The 22,276-nt window shown below is 49.3% G+C and overlaps 1 protein-coding gene across 1 annotated transcript in view; it reads left to right on the forward strand.

Annotated features, from left to right (window-relative positions):
- Positions 1-9,470: 9,470 nt before the first annotated feature.
- The window catches only part of LOC311217291 (carboxyl-terminal PDZ ligand of neuronal nitric oxide synthase protein-like), a gene marked incomplete at both ends in the record, with an annotated part of 29,340 nt that continues 16,534 nt past the window's right edge, over positions 9,471-22,276 (forward strand). Inside the window, 2 exons of the mRNA XM_084299245.1 lie at positions 9,471-9,575; positions 12,777-12,848. Of these exons, the coding sequence (XP_084155371.1) occupies positions 9,471-9,575; positions 12,777-12,848 (177 nt within the window). The remainder of the gene's footprint in view (positions 9,576-12,776; positions 12,849-22,276) is intronic.

Raw genomic sequence — 22,276 nt, forward strand, 5'->3', positions numbered from 1 at the left:
GAGGGATGAGTTATTAGCCACCTCCACGGTACAGGCAGATGTCCCACAGTTCCGTACCTGGTCATTTCTTTGTTAGGAATAAGAAAAGGCTGCAGGGGGAAGCAACAGACTAAATGAGAAATATTGACCATGCAAACAGATGGAGGAGAAAGGGTATTGAGGGAGACAGCAAACAGAAAGAGATTAAGTGACGCCAGAAGCAATCGCTGTTGGGGAATACGGAGAAGGAAGGAGAACGCCGATGATGCAGTGTGGATATTCGGGAGGAAGGAGTCAGGCTGTAGGACAGCACAGCGTGCCTGCAAAATCCAGGGTGGGGGGCTCACAAACTCTGAGCACAAAAAACTTAGCCAAATAAGAACAACAAAGAAACATTAAATGTGAAGGATGTCGGTCAGCACAACGCAGAGCAAAGCTGCTGACGGACCCCCACAGGGGATGAGAGGGAACCTCAGCAGCCTGGGGCTTCCTCCTCGGGGGTCAGCTCCTGCTCTGCTCTGAGAGCAGCAGGGAACGGGACGGAGCTCCTGAAGCTTTTAACTCCGAAGTTAGGAATAACACAGAAGGACTGCCTCCCCCAGGTCTGTTCAAGTTTCCTTTACAAGGCACCAGGTGCAAAGAAACACCGGGATCTGGTGAGCCCTGGGAAGGAGGGAGAGACAAAAGGCAGAAGCAGGGAGCTGCACAAAGGAACATTTCTTCATCCCAGCCCTCTACTTCGCTTCCCTCTTCCAAAAGAGTTATAAGCACCTTTTTTTTTAAAAAAAAAAAGCTCCCAAAAGCCATCTGTTCCTATAAAAACACTCACAAATCTGCTGCAGAAAGCCGCTCTTCACCCCCAGAGAACCATTTAACCCCTGCGCTACACCACCCAGCAGAAACCTCCTCAGGCTTCACGCGAGGACTTCAAAACCCCCAATTCTGCCCCAATTCGCCTCTTCCCGTGCCTCCACCCCCCCCTCCCCCTCCGGGCCGGGCCGCAGCCCCCCCGGCGCCCACCTCCCTCCAGCGCAGCTGCCTCAGGCTGATCTTCAGCGCCTCCAGCGACGTCTTGGCCTTGGAGCTGTCCACCGTGACGCGGGGCGGCCGCCGCCCGCCTCGGCCTCGGCCCCCGCCCGCCTCAGCTCCCCGCCGGCCCGAGGCCCGCCCGCGGCACGGCCCCGCTGCCTCCCGCTCCTCCTCCACCTCCTCTCTCCGGGAGGGCAGAGCCGGGGACCCCGGAGCCTCCACCGCCTCCCGGGCCGAGGCGCAGCCCCCCGGAGCGGTCCCGGTGCCGGTCCCGGCCGCCTCCATCCCTCCCTGCCGCCGCCTCAGCCCGGCCCCGGGCCCCGGCCCGCCCCCGCGCGTTGCCATGGCGACGCCGACGCCCGGGCGGGTGAGGCTGAGGACGGAGCGCGCGAGGGGCCAGCCGCCGGTGCGGTGACGTCACGACGCCGCCGCGGCCATGTTGGGAGCGGGCAGGGGGCCGCCCGCCCTTGCCGGGGAGGCCATTTCGGAAAGGGGCGGGGCGCGGCGGCCATGTTGGAAGCGGGCGGCCCAGCCCCTCAGCCGCCCCCTGTCAGCCCTGGGGCTGGGGGGTGACACATCCGTGTCACTGTCAGTGTGGGCAGGCGGTGCCCAAATCCCCTCACACCGAGACAAATCAGGGATTTTGTGCTGTGGGCTGCCACTGGGCCTCGGCCCCAGTCCCTTGTCCTTGTCCAGTAACACCCAGCTTGCTGCCCTGGCCAGCGTGTGATTAAACAGTTTCTGTACCTGCCCTGAAATAGTTTCTGTACCTACCCGAATTGTTTGTGCTGAAAGCCTCCTGCAGGAGCTGCTCAGGAGGTGTACGGCTGGCAGACCCGCACTGGGCCTGTTGCTCAGGGCCACACTGCCGGAACGGCTCTGCAGCCCCAAATCCGCAGGGTTTGTACTCAAAACACCTCCCAGGGCTCCTGCACTCAGGGTGCGCTCGGTGCTACACTTCAGCTGAGCACTGTGCTTCTGGAGTCACTAAAGAGCAGTATCTGTACTTAAACACGCTCCTACACTGCTGGAGGGGATCAAAAGCACAGCAAGAAAACACAAAAACCATTTGTCTCTTATAGTGTCAATAACTAACAATCTTACGTGTGGTTATATGAAGCCCCCACAATATTAATTTATGAGACGCGATGAATTTGAGGTCACACGAGTGACCTGCCCGGTGTCCCAAAGGACAGCAAAAATAGAGATGGGAAATGCCAAAAGCAGGACGGGCCGAGGAGGCTGCCTGGGGCCGGCTCGGGCAGGAGGTGGCGCTGCGCCCCCTGAAATGGGGCTGGAGGGGGGCAGAGACGGGAATCACCTGGATTGTGCGAAATTGCTGTCCTTAGACTCGTTTTCTCGGTCTGTAGAAGGGGCAGGACCGAAACAGGATGTCAGGGGGGGGAAAATCACTTAAATGAAAGCAAAATTTAAATAAATGCAGTAGAATTTGGGACTTTCCGTTAGCTGTGAGTTAAAATAATAAGGTCACGTCAGGAAGATTAAGATCCCTAGTCGGGAACTCCAAGGACCAGGATGAGACATGCACATATCTTCTACCTGCTACACCAGGTTTAGAAACATCTGGATTAATGTCTCGCTCTCATCTCATGCTTCCTGGTATTTTACAGAAATCAAGGCACAGCGTGTCACTACCTGTCACTGGACATCTGGACCCTTTTCCACAAATTATCAGCAGTTTACAAAGAAGAAAGTTTGTTCACCCAGATTCTCTCTAATTTCAACAGCCAACTAGACCGTCACCTGCAAACAGTGCCTGCGTTTTTTCAGCACCTCACCTATCTTCTGACATTCACCCTTGTAGGCGAAGACACTAATTAATTAATTATTTACAACATTGTGTCTTACAATGTGACGTGACCAGGAAAGTGAGATCACATAGCTCACTCTTGGTTGCTATTAAATGTGCATTTTTTTATAGCTGTGACAATTCATAACTGAAAAGTTGGGAGTATTTCACTGAGCCAACAGGAGCTCGGTGGGGCTATAACTTGAGCAACAATGTTCTCTCTGGGGATTGCCTTTTCCGCATGTTTCAAAAAACTGTGTAAGGGCACATCCTGGCTGTCTCACCAACCACCACCAGATGGGAGCAACTGTTGGTGTCTGCCAACAGGAGTGTGATTTAAAGAGGTGACCTGACTCGGGCTGCCTCTGATTTTACTGCCAGGCCCCTGGATGAACACTTTTTAAAGCGTATTTTAGAGATTTATCATCAGCAATATCAGCAGTGCTGAAGAAAAGCCAGGGAAATAGTTAAGATGGGTCAAGGCACTATGAGACTTCAGAGCACGGGAAATCCCAAACTAAATGATTGCAAAGGAAAAATATTTGTGTATCTAATTACACATCCACATTTCTTATAGCCTAATAAGGTACTAGCGCTTTCTCTACCAGAGCAGCTGTAATACATCAGATACCTGGTTTGCAGTGTGTAGTATGGATAAAACCTTCATTTCATGTTGAGATAAATAGGGATGGTCTGCGGTGTACAGCATGAAGTCTGACTGTGCGTGATACTCGGGTACTGCAAGGTAGGGGAGTAAAGTATAGGTTGGGTAGTAATGAGCTAGCAAGGTAATTCAGAGGGAGAGTGTATCCTGCTGAAAATTGCAAGCTGGATCTACCAGCAAGAGGACTCTTCGTTCATTTGCAGGGATATTCTCACTGAAAGCCTAATTTTGAATACTACACTTTCCAAGTCAGTAAATTGAGCAGTATGGGCTTCTCACCATGACAATGTCGATCCAAGCACCTCTCAAACTGGAGATGAACCATACTGCCTACCTGTGGCATACCAAACTCATGAATCACACACGGGCGCACACTAAGCTTATGAGTTTAATAGGTCACAATGGTTTTCTTAAATGGTGAATTTGAGTTCTAGTAAGCTTTTTTGTTGTGAGTCTGGATCAAAATTTCTAGTGTTTCTCTAGCATTGTAAGAACAATAAATGTATTTCTTCTATATTTTTTTAACAAAGACAGCCCAGGGAAGTAAAACACCGTGGCACATAATGTGTAAAACGAACATACAATCTTTTTAAAATATCATATAAAACTGGGCTCCTTCCAGTCACAAAGTAAGAATTACTTGCAGAAATACTCTGGCTAACTGTTTTGAAAAAGAATACATTCTTCAAGCTCCTGTATAAAAATAAGTTACTCATTGAGAACTATCCATCCGTTTATGACGTTTATAGTTCCTTTTGCAATAATGGTGAATATCTTCTGACAATTGTACTTTCGCAAATCAACAGGAAAGCAATGTTTTATAAAATGAAATGTCAGAAGAAAACATATCTAGTAAACAGACTTGGAAAACATCAGTGTTGTTATTATGCTTCTCAGACTGGGTTTAAATTTGTTTACATCAACCTATGCTTCCAACATTTATGTTAGACCACTGCAGATTTGTGGTTGACCTACATATGCAAACAAAACATTTGCTGCATATTTGGGGAGGGGGGATTTGCATGACAGAAGATGATGAAAATATGCATAATTATAGATGACATTTTTCATTCCCGAATCCTGCTGCACCAAACTTTGGAACTGGCCATGCATGAAAGAGGCTTGCAATTCTAATGGGCAGATTTCCTGGCTATGCTACAAAGCTGAACCGTGAAGACCTTAAGCTTCTGTTTCTTCTTGAGAGACACAAATCTGCTATAATCATCTAACGAAGCAGACCCTGTACTTGCAGAGAACACATGACGCTGACTGAGGAGGACTGAAAGAACGACGCTGGGGTAGCCTGTTCCACATGTCACTTTCGAGTTCACATCATATGGCACCCTCAGAGACTCACTGAAAGATTTTGCTTGCGATATTTTGCTTGTTTTCTTCAAATCCTTGATATGGCAGAGAGTAACATCATACAATTTCAGCTAACAGTACCTTGCCTCCATATTTCACCACACAGCACCATTTATAGGATGTGGTTGCTGCCTCCAGGCTTAACTGGTTAAACAAAGATTTTACTTTATCACCTAGTGATCACAGAGAGTTATCTGATGTAGGAGTAACTGCAGGACAAAATATGGTTCTGAATAGCCTTTTTCTACCATTTCATCCACCTTTATTTTGATAATTTACTTATACAAAAAAGTTAAGCAGATATTCTGATTTGTTCCCAATGTTTATGTTAAACTGAAGGTCCAGACCAATTCATTTAAATGAAGGTTGGGCATCTGCATTGTTTGGAATAGAGTTCTCTACCTTCCTTTGCTTCCAGATCTTCTTTTCCACTAGAGGAGAGGGCAGCTTCTGAGAACAGAGGGAAAAACACATACATAACCCTCTGACCTCACAGTAGCTTTGCAAGACAATATTTCATGGCCTTGGAGAACTCCCGACATGCTGTTCCCCTTAAGTCTCTGTCTTAACTTTTGATCAGTGTTTTAAGATATCAAGAAAAGCCAACAAGCCTTGCTGTGTGGTAATGCTGTTTAATTTTGCTTCCCTTGAGTAAAGAAGTGACTGTGAAGGAAGTAGAACACATCTGAAATTTTAGAAATCCAAAAGCAACATACATTTTTTGCTTCCACTAGCAGAGCATGTTGTTCCTATAACAGCCTGTCCTCCCTTGCCTCCACATCAGCTCATCCTGCTCTGTAGAAGGAGGGGACAGAAGCTGGTTGTTAGCATTACGTACAGAAATAAGTCCGTTTGGTCTTAATCTATTAAATTTTACTGCAGTAACTGCTGATTCTCAGTAACTATAAATTGGGCATACTTCGCTTCGTTCTGTCCCTTTATTAAATGTAAGCAGCATTTTTCTGTATTCAAGAGAATACACATCTGCTGAAGATTGGCAAGTGAATTCAGCTGCTTTATCTCACAAGGCTGTCCACTGGCACACTGAAAGTCTGCTACCAAGAAAGTACATTGGAGATTTGCTGTAAAAATTGCATCAGAACAAGTATTAATAATGCTAATAAAAATGGCATGACAAAACCACATCCACTAAGATAGCAAACTTGTAGAGATCTCTCAGATCTTAGGAGCATGATATGGATGTGATTTCCCACAAAGGAAGTTTTATCGGCTGTTACTGGATGTCGGTGTGGTTGTTCTTGCTATGTCACATCTTATTTATCATTTAAAATCTTTGCAGTTCTGCAGAGCAGAAATAAGTGCTTAAAATGGTTAGCAGAAGGGAGGAAAATTTCTTGGCATCAAAACCAAGTCTCCTGTGGAAAGTGTGCAGCGTCTCTGCAACTTCTCTATCTGAATTGTGAAAGTGGGTTTTGGAAGAAACCTGACAGCATCGGATGGGAGCAACAGCTACCTTCCATGCAAATCAACCGAAGAAACAGTTAAAGGACACGCTATAAATACCCTCTACCTGATTTACATCTCATTCAAGGTCCCTTCAAATTAGGAAACTATAAACGAAGAGAGATTTCCATTTGGAGTGAATGTCGATGCAAAGATTGAAACGTGCATGTGTAAGAGAAAGAGAAGGAAAGAAACCGTGGTAGCTGTGCCTGAAAAAGAAAGCTGATACAAACCTGCTCTCCGCAAGAACACTTGAAGCTCTGAGCCAAGAAGCTGTCTTTGGTGCCTAACTCCCACCGTGTTCAGAGAAATGGGACTTTCTAAGTGTGCTTTGCACATCAAAGGAATAGCTAGCTCAGTACCTCCATCTGATGCAAACACCCACTATGAAGTTTGGCTAACCGCTCACGTCAAGAAAGGGTAATGCTTGTAAGGATTTGTTTATACTAAATCTGTGATGATATATGGTGTAACAGTTTAATTCCACATATTTGCCCAGTTTTATTATCCAGAAGGAAAGACAGCTTTTCTTACCTGCAGTGGAGTCAGAGAATTTTCTTTGCCCAACAAAGAAACAGAAAACTAATGGCTTTGTAAGTTCAGCAGCCTTCAGACTCAAATCTCAAACACAGATCCAAACCATTAACCTTAGAAGAGCTAAGCCCTATGAAGAGTTCATGGAAGTTAATGAACACGGAATATTAAACAACTCCATTCAATTGTGATATAACAGTCTGGCACTGCAAGCTTTATTAAATCACAATTGCCTTATTTTTTCCCAGGATTCCTGTGAAATGTTTCCGTCCCCCTACCCAAAGGATTTTATAATCTGCAGGATACTGGAGAGCATCAGAACTGAAATAAAAAGCCCATTCTTGTTATTTCATCCTGTCTACCAGATTAAAAGATTTGACTCTCCCAAGCAAAGTCCACATGCTCCCACTCACATGGGAACGCTCTTGTGTCAATGGGAGGGAAATGAGGAGGAGCTTTCAGCTGCTCAGTACCGTGACAGGTTCGTGCATGCCTCAGTTAAAATGCAGTATTGCAGAATCAATGTAGAGACTCGCTAGCAGTGGCTGTGTTAGGCTTTCTTCTCTTACTGGGTGAGCTTCACTGGCGTTAGCATCAAAGGAAGCACAAGCACAGGCTGTGCCCAGATGACTGAGTGGCATCTCCTACTCTTAGGGCTTAGGAGAACCAAGGACTGCACTTTGCTCCATTACTCCAAGGCCATTTCCACACAAAATCTAGGTTTTTCATTCTGGTCAACAGATATTTTTTTATATCAGTATTTCTACAAGATAAGTGCCATGGAAGATTCTAAGTAGGCAAAATCAACAGATAGCTAAACCAATGACTCTGCAAGTGAGATGTGTATCTAGGCTGATTTTGAGTTATGCTGAATGAAAGAGTGTGTGTGGATATTAAAAAGAAAGGAAATGTAACATTGAAACTTTGAAATTAAAAAAAAAAAAAAAAAAAAAAAAAGCCTGTCTGGAAACAGAAAAACAGCACAGACGCTGACCACAGAACTCATCCCAGCACTACGTCCACAGTGCCAGAATGAGCTGCTAATACCACAAAGTACTGGAACATGTAGGCTCAGAGTCAATGAACCAACATTAATTTCTTGGACTTTTTCTCGCTCTCTTAATTGTAAGTTTCTGGATTTTTGGCTCCTGTCCATCTCCCTTCTGACTTACAAGTCTCCAGAGATGCCAAGAAACTCAAGATGATTACTCTCATGAGCTGGAGACAGGGAATAGTGCACTGTCTGCCTGTGGCCAAAATTTTCTCTCCTGCTAATGTTAAAGCCACACAAAAGGTGGTGTCCGGCAATGCCCAAGCATCCAGCTGGGTGGATATTTGTATGAAAGTTATAACTGATCACTCAGAAATTAATTCTGAGGAAGCCAAATGAAATCAGCCGGAGCAAATATAAGCCCCATCCCCTTGGGTTCTACGCAGTTGACATTTCTGATTGTTCCTGTAAATGACAGAGTGCGGCTGTACTAACAGCTGGAAGCCAAGTCCTGGGGCCTGCCACCAAGCCATGCTCGGCTCCGCACCCATCCATACCTGTGCTGATGCCTGCTGAGATCCAGCTGCTCGGGCACGTCGGGCATCCCAGGGCGGCACCCGTGGGGGCTCTCCTGTGTGCTGGCAGAGCTGCACCACGAGACAAAGCTGGGAAGGAAAGAGAAGCCTAAGTGCACAGCAAAAGCCCCAAATCCCGGCAGTGTATTGAGTTGGTCAGTGGGCATCAACCATGCAGGCTTCGAGCAGAGGGCACGTGTTAATTGCTAACGAAGCTACGTCAGATTAAAATGGGATGTGTGTAATTGTTGTAGCCTACCGTTTGTGCACAGAAGTTGCTGCGAGAGCCTAGCTCGTTCTGCACAAAGTCTTTTTCAGAATTTCCAACGAGGGGCGTGCAGCAGGTGCTGCCGAAATTATACAGCGTGACTTAAACTGTCAAAAAAAAAAAAAAAAAGAAAAAAAAAAGAAAAAAAAAGGCAAACAATTCAACCAGGACGGGCCTGCATCCTTAACCCTCGGTCTCTCAGCACAGCTCCCAGCACCTGGGGACCGCAGTGTGGGGACCGGCGGGGCTTTTAGGCACAGGGGGCGCGGGGCAGCCCCCCCCGGGGGGCACAAACCCACCCCGACAAAACCTCCAAACCCCAAGCGGCTCCTTGCGGCCTCCCCTTCCCCGAGCCGCCCGGGGCTCGCCCCGTACCCTCTCGGGGGGCGCCTCCACAGCGGCTACGGCCGGGGCGGGCCCCCCACACCCCCCAACCACCCCGGGCCGGGTCCGGTGCCGGCGGCCGCCGCCCCCCGCATCACATGAGGCAACTTCGGGCCAATGGCGCCGCGGCGGGGGCCGGGGCCCCGCTGGGTGCCCGCGGACGCTCATTCAAAACGCGGCCGGGCTCGGGGCTCCTCCACCGCCGCCTCCTTCCCCTCCTTCCCCTCCTCATGCCCCGGCCGCCGCCCGGAGCCGCCGCGCAGCCGGGGGGCGCCGCCACCACCTCCTCATCCTCCTCCTCATCCTCCTCCAGCCGCGGGGCTGGGCGCCCCCCCCCCGCCATGTCCCCCCCTTCTCCTCCTCCTCCTCCCGCCGCGGCCTGAGGCGCCCTCCCCGCCGCCGCCGCGATGCCGGTGAAGAACCGGTACAACCTGGTGGACGATGGCTGCGACTCCCGCGTCCCGCTGCACAACGAGGAGGCCTTCCAGCACGGCATCCACTTCCAGGCCAAGGTGAGCCGCGGCTCGGCACCGCTCCCCCCCTGCCGGAGCCCCCTCCCCACCCCAAGGGACACCCAAGGGACACCCGGAGGCTCCCCGGGGTCCCCCCCCCTGTGGTGCTGGGCCCCGTTACCGAGCAGCCCCGGGGGGGGGGGGTCGAGGCCGGGGTCTCGTCGTGCTCCCCCCACCCCCCGGAGCATCCCTGAGGTGCCCCCAGCTGGGTGCTGGGCCTGAGGGAAGATGCTGATGAACTATGGAAGCTTTCTGCTTAAAATCACAAACAGGTTCTTTTATTTTTCCCATTTTTTTTAAGCTGTTTTGGTGCTTACGAGCCTCCTGTGCTTCATTTATGTGCTGAGGACCCCCCCTGATTGGGGCAGGTGCTGGCTGCACGCATCCTGGCTCTGTCCCCTCGCTGTGCAGGGTCCTGCTCCTGCCACGACGAGGTGACAGCTCCCGATCCCTCAGAGAGCTGCAGGCTGCTACCTGCTGCTGAGGAACACCTCGTCCCTCACCCCCTTCCTTGTCCCACCTGAGCTGACCCCTGCTTGAGCAGCTAGACATGGGAGGGCTCCGTTTAAACGCACGCAGTCGTGGGGTATCAAGGAAATAGGGATATCGTCAGAAACTTCACGCTGATCATGAAAGATGGTCTGGCACTGCACCACCGCCGAGTGAGCAACTCAGGGGAATTGGCATTCTGTGGGCAGCGCAGGGAATGGGTTTGTAATTCGCCTGGCAAGAGGAACTGCGTTTTGCTGGAGCAACTCTGGGGCTTTCTTCCCCTCTTTGCAGGTGGCCTAGCACAGATTAGAAATGGAATTGATGCCTGCTGTCTCCTGAGCTGGAAAGAAGGGGAATGTATTCAAATAAAGCTTTGGAACGTGGATTTTGTGCGGTCTGGTTTTCCTGCTAAGAGAGCTGCAAGATGTAAATGGGATGTGAGGATGAATCTGAACAGACAGTTGATCACATTTTAAAAACCTCTCTTCCTTGGGGAAGAAAAACAATTAATCTTTGTTTCTTTTTTTAAATTAACAGTTGCTACACCACAAACTGTGCCGAGAACAAAAATCCGTGTTTTTAAAAGATGTGAACAGGCTGTACCTTTAACTGAGTGCAATGGGCTTCGTAAGAGCGACAGCTTTAGGCACCCAGAGCTATTCAGAGAGCGGGTGGCTGCTGAAAGGCGTGTGGGTCTGAGATGGGGTGTGCATTACCTTAGTAACGTGCTGGCTCCGTTCTGTTCTCGCCTGCCTCTCCCAATGAGGACACTGACTGTGGGCACACCACTCAGCTGCAGCTCAGCATGACAAGGCTGCAGCAAGCAGCCAGGTGTCTTACACCAGGCGATCTCCCTGGCCACTCAGTCTCTAATCTCCGCATACCAAACCGTATTGCTTGCCCTGTAATCTTCGGGGACAAATGTCACAAGGTCAGAAACGGGAGCTGCATGTGGAAAGGTGGCTGCGTGCACAGGAGCATGAGTGCCTCAGCTCTTCCAAAGCAGGGAGTTTGGGAGAATCTCATGTGGCTCTGCTGTCACCAGTTCTCTTCCTGCCCCACCTGGGAATTCACCTTTGGCAGGGTGGCCTGTTCCTGTGCAGCTCTGCATAGACAAAAGCCCATTGGGAGTAGCCATGACCACACTGACGGCCACCTCAGAGAACAAGATGCTTGCAAACAAACAGGCGCAGCCCTTGAGAGACACTGACATGCCCTTGCAGTGAGGGCAGAGGGAAATCCTGGCTCCTCTCTCCCTTCCCTGCTGCCCTCCAGCTCTCTGGCTGGAGTGGTTTGGCTCTCCTGCGGTTTACCAAAGGACACGCCTGAAGTTGCTGCTCTCAAAAATGCCATTTTGCAAAGGCATTTACAGAAACATCAGAAAGAACAGATGACCTTTCAGATTGCTTGCGGTATTTATTTCAAGGCAGATAAAAGACCAGTAAATACCGAGCCAGGAGAACTCATCTCTGAAAAGCTCCATTATGCAAAAGTTTTCAGGATAAAACCCCTTGCAAGCTGCAAGTGTTATAGCAGAGAAATTAACACTGAACTGTGTCAGTAACAGTGACAGCTCTGCAGCTGCTCTCAAGGAACTATTTGGTCTCTGTTCATAGCTGTTATCACATTAAGTGTTTGCAGGGTTCTCCTGACTAGGTGCCTCCTTTTTCCTCCCCCTGTCACAGGGGAACAAACTCCATAAAAAAAAAAAAAAAAAAAAAACAACTTGGAGCCAAACACGACTCATGAACCAAGCACTCAAGATGGGGACTAAGCTTTGTCACCTGCCCTCTGTCCTGACAGACCCCCCTGGGAAAACGCCAGTGCCAAGCTCCTTGCTCAAGCCCCTGCTGTCGGACGCGGACACTTCTCCCCGCACCACTCAGCCTTGTGCTCAGGCAGCATCTCCCTGCCCTCTCCAGCACGCCCTGGACAAGTGAAGCCTCTCCTCAGCACAGCACTGACACAGCACGAGAGAACAGGCTGCCAGCTCGCAGAGAGCTGTAGGTTGGGGGCCTGGCGGCCACCCCCTGCCTCACCTTTCAGCCCCAGAGCAAGGGGTGCTGCTGCCCTGCTAGGACTCGATGCTCAGGCACAAATCCTGGGTGCCACGGGAAGCTGCTGTGGCATCGGTGTGGGCTCACCCAGCAGCTTGGGATTGCAGCTCCCGTAAGCTTAGTTAGGAGCAGCTGGTACAGGACACAGCTTGGAGCGTGTTTATGGGACTGTAGACAGGTGAACACGTCCAGCCAAGCAGCAGTAGTGTCCAGGGGGAAGATGGTCCCGACTGAGAAGCTAGCCCAGACCTGTGAGCCCGTTCCAGCAGGGCTGGTTACCACACATCCTGGTAACTCATGTGCTTTTAGCTCCGAGTCCTTTAAAAGATGTGGAGAGGAACAACAAAGGGTGGATGATCCCATTTTCAGACCCACGGGACTGTGATTTGATTCATGCAGATGTTGCTGTGCAAAACATGGGAAAAGGCACAGCCAGAACCTGAATCCGGTCAGACTCACACCCAAAGTTAGGAGTTAACATCTCCCTGCCTTCGATAACACTATCCACAACACGCATCCCTACCATGCCCTGGATTAAGAGTATCTAACTATGCAAGGACTGACTTGATGAGAGATGCTGTTTGTTCTGAAGATGCCTACACCATTAACTCGTGCATTGCTTCATGAACTTTCTCACTGTTCTGTCTTTCAGTACATCGGTAGCTTGGATGTGCCCAGGCCCAGCAGTCGCGTGGAGATTGTGGCAGCCATGAGAAGGATTCGGGTAAGTTCAAAAGAGCTGAGTCTCATGTGAAATAAAAAGTTACCTTTGCTGGAGTGACGTGGTTGCAGTGCGCTGTTCCTCGTTTTCCTCCATCTCCCCCTTCCTATCTGGAGCTCAAATCTCAATCAGGATTGTAACTGGCTTCTCTAGAAACTCCCAAGGCTCGCTAGGATAGACCTGTCCCCCTGTTCTTTGCAGAATGATCAGTTAGCAGAGCTCAGGCATGAAACCCTAGCCTCTGCCGAGGAGGTATGGAGATTCTCCTTGAACCTAAGAGATTTATTTAGCCTGTTTTTTTTTTTTTTTGTACAAAAAGCAAAATGAACACAATCTGCTTCACAAAAGCACTCAAATTCACTGACAGTTCTAGGTACATTATGTTATTATATGCTGAAGTATCAGTGACCTGGCAGATGTTACGGATGTAAATCCCATTAGACAAGACTTTGTGGATTCTGCTGCTCACAGAATAACTCGCTGTTTTTTCCCTGTCCTCCAATAGTTTCCCAGTTCCTCTCTCTCATCATCACATCTGCACTCTTCCTGTAGCCCTTTACTTTTCAGAACAGCCTGTGAATGGTCACCAGATTCAGCACTGATAAGCTTTGTGGCTGGCTTACATCTGCTTCATGTTCAAGTGCACCTACCCCAGAAGGCAGTGCAGCCGTTGTGCCTTGTATTGTGCGGGTCTTAACTCTGAGGTTGTTCCTTTGGCTCACATCAGCTGAAGCAGGTTTGAGAATCTTCCATTTAGAGCTTTGAAGGGATTATCCTATTCTCCACCCTTCCCCCCGCAGTGTTTAACCATCTATTTTTCATTTAGAGTACTGCTTTTTAAACTTAGCCTGCGACTGACTGGTGGCTGATGTATTCATCTCCAGCCGGGCTCAGAAATGACATTCTGTGCCTGCTCAGGCTCTTAGCACAGCTCCTGCTCAGAACACGGTGCAGTCACAATCTAAATTGCCCGGTTATTTATGGAGCAGGTGAACACCAACAGGAAGCAAAGGTGCGGAGTACTGGGCCAGTTCAGATACTGGTGCAGCTATTAATAAGTTTTGCTCTGAATCGATTTTTTGGCGTTTTGACAACGCACAGTAAAAGCGGCTTCTTATGATCTTTGAGCAGGTAACACCTTTGCAAGAAAAAGGTAATATTTTAAACCCAGTTTCCAGAAAGTGTTACGTTCCGTTTTCACACCTGCTATTGCCCCAGTGGCACCGTGTCTAGCTCTGAGTCGTGGCAATGCCATAACACGGTCAGGTGCTACGTGAGGCATGTAACAAACCACTCTGCATTTCTGGATGCCATCAATTAATCCGATCGCACGATATTTTTAAAGTGGGCACCCTGTATTCTATACTGGATTTTTAATCTTGGGAGCCCTTTCCAAAAAGGGAGGGCTTCCCTTTTCATGCGCGTATTGTACAGCAGGATCTCATTCAGACGCTTCCTGGCTGCTGAGCGGAAGATGCTCCTCTATTGAAGATAGTTAATTGGCACTGATCCTTAATTAGAGCATAAAGAATGAACTGGGAGGTCTTTGAAGAGCGTTCTAGTGCATGGAGTACACAACCTAGGAACTGAGGGAAGATGGGGGTTATTTATGTAGCATTCATTTGCATGCAGCGGCCTTGTCTATACCAGAGTCTTTTCCCATGGGCTCTCGGCAGAACCAGTTACAACTGGGAGGAAACACTGGGAGAAGCTATTGGGGGAAACCAGTATTTTGCTACCACCTTATTGTGAGCGGTAGCGCCTGTTTGCGCTGTGAGAGCGAGCAGGGTCCTGCGGCCCTGCCAGGCCTTGGTGAGGGCACGTTCTGCTGCAGCTTTCATCCTTTGTGCACCCCAGTGTTCAGCTGGAATTCTCTGCTGGAGCAGAAGAGAAGAGACGTGCACGGTACAAGCCCCAGCACAGCATTGCTGGTGCTGCCCTGCGACACCACGGGAGGAGGCAGCACTGGGGCAGGCAGGGCTGGGAGCCAGCTGAGCACGGGGGCAGCCCCTGGCACAGCCCGGCTGTTATTTGTGGCTTCTGCTGCTCCGAGAGGGGAGCAGGGAGGAGGGTGAGGAGTTAGAGTGCCTCTCTTTAGGGAGTCACCACCAAACTCCACAGAGCTGGTTACTCTAGTTACTCATTAGTAAACTAACACAAGCTCTGAAACTGCCTTCCTACTCCTAGGCCTGATTCTGGTCTCCACTCTGTGATTAAAAGCACTTGCCCCAGGGAAAAAACAAGAGCTACCTCACGCTGAAAGTTGTCTGTACAGTGTGGGAAGAGAGAGAAGGTGGTAAGAGAAGCAGCAACTGGAGTTGCTAAGTCTACTCCTTGGCACCTTGCTGGCCTGTGTTTTGTACCGGGCTCTTTTGCCAGTTGCATATGAATTATGCCAGGGAGCCTAGGAGGAGTTCAGTGGCATTCTCCCCGCATCAGCAGAGCTGTCTGCTTGCAGAGTTCAGGACACGCAGCGTGCTGTGGGACGCTACTCCCAGAGAGCCTCAAATGACAAGCTTTAGGAGTAGCCTGCTGCAATCCTGATCTGTTCTTTTGCAGAAGGGATTTGAGATGCACTCTCATAGTAAAGCTTAAATCCGTATTTGTTACTGAATGGATGCTTGTGGATTGCTAGCAATACTCCATTAGTCACAGATTAGATTCCCATTTCATAACAGGCTGGAAAACCTTGTCTCGTCATGTTCTGTGCTTCCACTGAAGGGAATGCAAATGCAAGAGGTAGAACAGGGAAGCTGCTGTTCTTCGCTCCCCATTATGCAGAGCTAGACAACTTTAAGTTTGCTAATCCTCCCCGTGGCTTATTAGCTGCATACAGCTGCCATGTTATTATATGATTCTTTGAGTTCAAACTAATCCCTCTACCTCCTCCAAGACCTGGCAGGGGACGTGATGAAATTGGTTTGCTACTCGAATGAGCGCACTGTGCTCTGACAGGCACAGCAAGTTCCAGGTGCTGGTGAGGAGAGTCCAGCTCCCTGCGAGCACCCCGCGCTGCCAGGCACCCCACCGGCTGCTGCCCGAGGCCGTGCAGCTCCGGGTGTCTGGCAGCACCCACTCGGCTCCTGCCCTCGGAGTCAGCACGCCAGCGCTGGCTTTCTGCTCGAGTGGATTCACCTGCAGATACTGAGCCTGCTCATCACTCTAGGAATTTATCTACAACACAAGAATTTTCTTCCTACAGCAGTCAAGTGGCAGCTAATATGACAAAGTGAAGTCCTTCCCAAGGGCCCAAATAGCACCGTGATTCAGTGGGGTCATCCTCTCCCTAGACACACTACTCCTGGCTGCCTTTTAGAGGACAATTAAACAGACAAGTCGTCCCTTTAGCCAGGTGAAGGCTCTCACTGGTTAGGAGGAGATGTTGTTGAGCCCAGGCAACAACAAAACTACAACAGCAGCAGGAAGGCTTTGCTGGCAATGCCTGTGGGTATGGCCCTGGGGGTACAGACGAGCTCTGTAAAACACAAAACATTTCTAAAGATCCTGAAGTTGCTTGGGAAATCTTGCCCTGGGAGACCAGGGAATAGATGGCTTGATGTGGAAGGTTAACATTGCAGCATCCCCTGCATCCTTTCCCCAGCTTCCAGAGCTAACACTGACCAGAGGAAAGTCAGCTGTGACCTGCCTGGAGCAGCGCTACCCTCAGTGAGCCCTGCAGACAGCCCGGCAGCCCTGGTGAAGTGCTGCTATTTTGAGAGGCGAGTTTCCAAGGACACTGTAGGAACAGTGCCCAAGCCCATCACCCCTACAGACAACCTCCTGCCAGCAGTTCCCCAAGTCGCTCCATTTAATTACCTTTAAGGCAGAGAATCAGGCTCTCTGGAATTCGCACTTACTATGGAGCCTGGATGTTTCAGGCCTGTTTGGGACCTGAGCAGGTATTAACACTCGGAAAGCAGCCAGATGTTGGATTGCTAGCTCACTTTAATCATTTCATTAGGGGACTGGCTACTGGTGCTGGGCCCATCTAAGCACCAGGATGAACTAACAGGAGGGAGGCATCTCCAGACTAACATGTTTCTGCTGCTAACCTCCATATTTCTTAGACTTAATTTAACTGAGAAGGCTTCTTTCCAGAGATTAGTGTGCAACAAAAGCAGAGACATTTATAAATCTTGACACAGGACACATCAGAAATGCTGAGTTCTCCTTGGCGTGAGAACCAGCTTCTCACTCCAGCCTCCCCCTTATCCTGATAGGTTTTTTTTGTTTTGTTTTGTTTTTTTTTTGCTGCATTCATGTTCTTAAGCAGAGGCTCAGCAAATTGCAGTTTCAGTGTAGTATTCTAGTGAGGAAGTTCAATCCAGCCACACAATAAATCATATTGACTGCCAAACATCAACTGGTAGTGTTGAAGTGTGACATGACATCAGTTTAAATCCAGATGAGAGGAAGTCAGAGTCCCTCAGTGCACCCTGGTGAAGCAGAGGAGGCAGGGACAGCTCTGCACAACCTGCCCCTGCTGCAGCCCTGCAGCTCCCACCTGATGGCTGGGCAGGCTTCGTAGGGCAGCCTACGCTGAGAGCCATGCCGGGCTGTAAGTGGCAAGGGCTCAGGAGCAAACCTGGGTGTCATTTGTCTGCTTGTGCTACAGGAGAGGAACCAGGCAGACAGATGGCGGAGGGCAGGGTGGCTGCCTTCAGTCATTTCAGTTTAATTTATCACTGTGTGGTGGGACTCCAGAAATAGAGATGTTTAACAGACTTGACAATGAGATTCTTCTAGAACACAGTTCCTCCAGTTTTCCTAGGCAGACACCCTTCCTACTACAGGAGAGAAGTTTGCCAAGATTATTGCTGCGTAGATTTTTCTGAAAGGTTCTGCCTATCAGCCCTTCTTTACTCACTATGCACAGAGCTAAGCTTTCCTACCAGTTTTGCATTAAGCTGAGCTGGAGCTGCATTCAGTACTTTAAAAAAAGGAAAAAAAAAAAAAAAAAGCTGAACTCGTAGCTTGTGGGTTTCTCTGTTAGTCTTTGCAGCCTCTCCCACTTTAATGAAGTGGTTGGCTCTGCTCAAGCTGAAGGACAGGCTCAAGCGTGGAAGTTCCCCTGTGCAGCGATGGAGCACTTGCCCTGGTATGGACCTCTGTAGCTGCATGCCAGGCTCTGTTGGTTTTGGATCGAAGTTTGTTCTGCTGCAGTTCCTGGAGGGCTTTTCCTTTCAGCCTCTTTGGAAGAACATCCAAGCACTCAGCTAATGACAGCCCTGAGCTGTGAAAGAAAACTATGCCAATGTCTTAAAATATTTCAGCAGTCCTCAAACTGCTGGTGTGGACCTTTAATTCTCAGGATGCCACGCACCTTCCTTTCGTTTACAGGATGGTACAGAAGAAACAGGTGACAGTTCTTATATGGTTAGGGTATAAAAACACCAGCATCTCACGTGTCTGCTCCAAACTGCTAGCACAGCCTGAGCCAGCTAAGGACACCGCTGATAGTACAGTGTGGGGAATATGTTCCACGTCTGGGTGGGCAGCCAAGTCCCTTTTACTAGATGCCGTAAGAGAGCTGGCAGGAGAGGAGGGCCACCTCAGTTCACCCGAGGCCTTTACATAAATATTGTCATCACATAGTGGCATTCACTGATGAACAGCACTGTAGAAGACGGTCCCATGCTGTGAGCATGGGTCCAATCCACATTTATATTGACAAGCATACAGGCAGGCGTCAGGCCTTACAGAAAGAGGAGAGGAGTACTTCAGATAAACAAGTTTCCTAAGCCTGTACATTTCTCTTCCTCCCCTGTACAAAAAGGACAATATATGCTACCCCAAAGCATGCTCCAAAAGAGCAGATCTTTTTCTAGGATGCCTTCCCTTCTCCAGAGAACCTCGCAGGGACTGCATACACATTAGATCAAGCCTCTAGCCTGCAGAGCTCAGTGGTTGTAGGTGTCCCAGTCTACACGAGCATGTTCAAACTTGCTCTCATACCTTTTGCAGAAAGTCTGCAGTCAGTTTTGGCTGTTCTACACAGCAGAGGCAGTACATGATCAGGCTACAGCCAGTCCTCAGCAGAGGCTGCAAGTCTACCTCAAAAATTTAACTGGAGAACTGACACTGGAGACTTCACTTGGAGAGAGATTTACAAGAGATCATGGCAAGCGTTTGTCCTCTGCCTACTCTCTGGATCTTTCTGTACTTCCATATCCCTGTCCAGCAGCCCGCACACCTTTGCCTGCATTGCCACCCGTTACCTGCTTTAATTAGGGGGGTACCATTCGACACAAGAAGGCGATACACAGAGAACAGTCTCAGCCAAGCAAGTTAAGAAAGCTGGGAACAGCACAAGGGCATCGAGAGCAGATGCCAAGCAAGGCATCCTCACCACGTGGCTCTCCTCCCTGGGGAACACAGCAGGGCCATCCCATTACCCACAGGAGGGCTCAGCCCCAGGGTCATTCCAGGTACTCCCAGGGTCCCATCCCCAACAGGCATCTGATGCAATTTAAGGTTTCTATCACACAAGATTAAGCTAATTGGTTTTACCTTTCTAGGCCCTGGCAAAATAGAGCAAGTGTTTTCAGGATGGTAATTAAGCGTTAATTGCAGCTAAGTTTAGCCCTAATGCTTCATTAGTTTGTTTTCCTCTATCTGTTACAGCTGAAGCAGAGTCTCCTGTGTGGGGATCGGGGGGGCTTCCAGGGAGCCCCACTCCGAGGCACCCACTGAGCCGCCCCTGCGCCTTCCAGCAGGAGGAGAGCTGTGGAGGCACTGGGATGGGGAAGCCTGAATCCCCATCCCAGCTGTGCAGGCACTGGTACACCCAGACACACGTGCTAGCCTGCTTTTGTGGCACAGAGGATTTGGCATCCCTTCCTAGGGCTCCTTCACCAGAGCCATCACCCCAGTGGGCTCTTGGCCCACACCAGAGGAGGGCTCAACACACACCCAGCTGGCACTGGAGCTGCTGATAGCAGCACCCTGCTCTGCTAAGAACCATTTTACTGTTCACCACCTGCACTGGGCTCCCCAGCACCCGTGCTGGTCTCACAGAAGATAACAGACCCAAGGGACGTGCCCCAAGAAGGCGACGGCCGCATCGCAGGCCTTACCTTCACACAGCAAGGGCGCTGTAGAGGGTCAGCAGTAGGGCCTCTACCAGGGCAGAGCTGCATCTCTTCACCTGGCCCCTGCCTTGTCTCCACTGAGGTCTCCTGAGCCCTGGGCAGACCCTTATAGGCTCCCGGGCCCAGCATGCCCTTAGGGGCCCCGCACCTCCCCTGCCATGGGGGCACCGGGGCCTTGGAGGCCCTGTGGAGCTGCCTGTGTACTCCAGCCCGTGGTCACCTCAGCAGGCTCAGGCACATTTCATACATACGCATCTTTACTAGCCGTACAGAAACATTAATTTTTATAAACTGAAGAATTAGCTTTAAAAAATGCAGAAGCTGCTTTCCTAGAACTGGCTGCCATGTCTTGGACCGGCCCAAGCTTTTTCCATCTAATTTCTGTTCCTCACATTATCATAATGCAAAGGGAAGAAGCTTTTAAAGAGTTGTTTTTGCAGTGGCATCGTGCGTGGTGTTTCTAAGCAGCATAGTGTGGCTGCGGTAGAGAACTGACTACACTGCTTGTGCATCTTGAGTGGGAGGAGAGGAATAAACACCTTTGAGATGGAACCCATCCGTCTGCTGGCTGCTTAGGGATGTCTCACTATGCCACAGGCTTAGAACCTCCTGCAGGTTTCTACCCTGCTTGTCTCCATCCCAAAATCATCTCTGGACTGCTTGCCACAGAATAATAAGCTGTCTTCAGCCACTTCTGAGCTGAAATTATTTGGGACTGGTTTAGCTGTGACTATGTGCCACTGTAACAGAAGTCATTTTAGAGCTTTTTTTCTGTAGCCTCATGCTATGACCTAGATTTCCAGAGGGGACTGGTTATTGTAGATGCTTCAGGTCTTATACCCTGTTCAGATAATGTGCTATGTTTGATTGATAACAGATGGATGGAGGGACCACTCAGTGAAATGTGCCATCTCTAAGCAACAGCGACCTTTCAGTGCCTTTCTGAGAGCTGAAAACTGGATGGCTTCTCCGGTGAGGGGGTGGAACTAGACAGGCATATTCATATTGTTTTGCATAAGTCATGATGGATTGAAGTTTAGCTGAAGGCTAATAAAATCAGCAGTTAGATAAAAGCTAAATTAAAATGTTAGTACTAAATAGAACAAGACAGAGCTCTTTGTGTGATGTTAGATCTTGGCATTGAGGCAGGTACCTTTTAATTGTAAAATAAAGTGGCTTTAACAGTATGATCATTATTTTACAGAAGCTTTTGAGTTCACTAGCTAAAATATCGGCATATGAGATCTCTGCAAAGCTTTTATCTAGTTTGAAATAAAGTAGGATTTTTTTCAGCAATTATATCACTGGTTGTAGAGTGTTACAGAGATGAAATATAATGGCTTTCAAATTACATTCTGGTGTAGAGCAATCAGCCATGACTCAAAGCTGCTTCTTTATTGGTGTCTGAAAAAATGTAATTGAGATGGCAACCAGAGTGGCTGCAAGCACATTGGATTAGCTCATTAATGAGGAGGTGCCTAAATCTGAGTGACAACTGTGTGAGCAAGGGCACATAAACCGGGGTTGGCCGTGGCATGGAGTGCCTCCACTGTGCTGGTGGATTGGAGAGACCCTCCACGTGTGTCTAAGGAGCATACTCCTTGATTTCTGACAAAATGGTGTAACCTAGTGCTATGACTGCAACCTTACTGGTTCTTAGGCTGTCTCCATGGGAGAAAGGCTAGACCTGGTGCCTTTGTAGATGCTGTACTGATTGTTGTCTAGCACGACAGTCCTCTGTACTTTATCGATCCCTGTTCTGAGGAGAGGGAGCCCTGGGAGACCATGACCACAAAGCAAAGTCAAGCCTAGCAAAATAAGATTTGCAAACAAGAGCTTGGTTCTGCACTTGCTTTCTCCGTTCTTCTTTAGCTCTGTACTAAATGAGGCCCGAAGGCGAACAGAATCCATACTGCTTAACATAATACAGTGACAAGTTACTTCATGTTTTCACTAAATAACTCCATGATAAATCTACAGAATAAAAATCTTGAACAAGTCCCTGGAGGGAGGAATACTTTGATGAGGGAACAGGGATTTTTAATAGGCATCATGCAAAGGTTTTCTTTTTTTCCTGCAGCAATGATTAGACGTTCTCCAAATGGCCTTTCCATGGGCCAGATGGGTTGTTTGGACTAATTGGCAACCGCCTGTTTTCAGGACACCTGAGTCACTTCCCCCTTCCTCCATCCTTCTGTCACTGCTGCTGCTGGTCATGCGTTACTGCCACGCGCTGGGGCTGCTGGAGAGGAGGATGTGGCCTCTTGCCTTGCAGAGAGCATCACAGCCCTGAATCGCAGCCACCTGCACGGTCAAGTCTGGCATACCCCCAGGTACCCC

This window comes from Netta rufina (genome assembly GCF_964035555.1).
Source record: "Netta rufina genome assembly, chromosome: 20".
Lineage (NCBI taxonomy): Eukaryota > Metazoa > Chordata > Aves > Anseriformes > Anatidae > Netta > Netta rufina.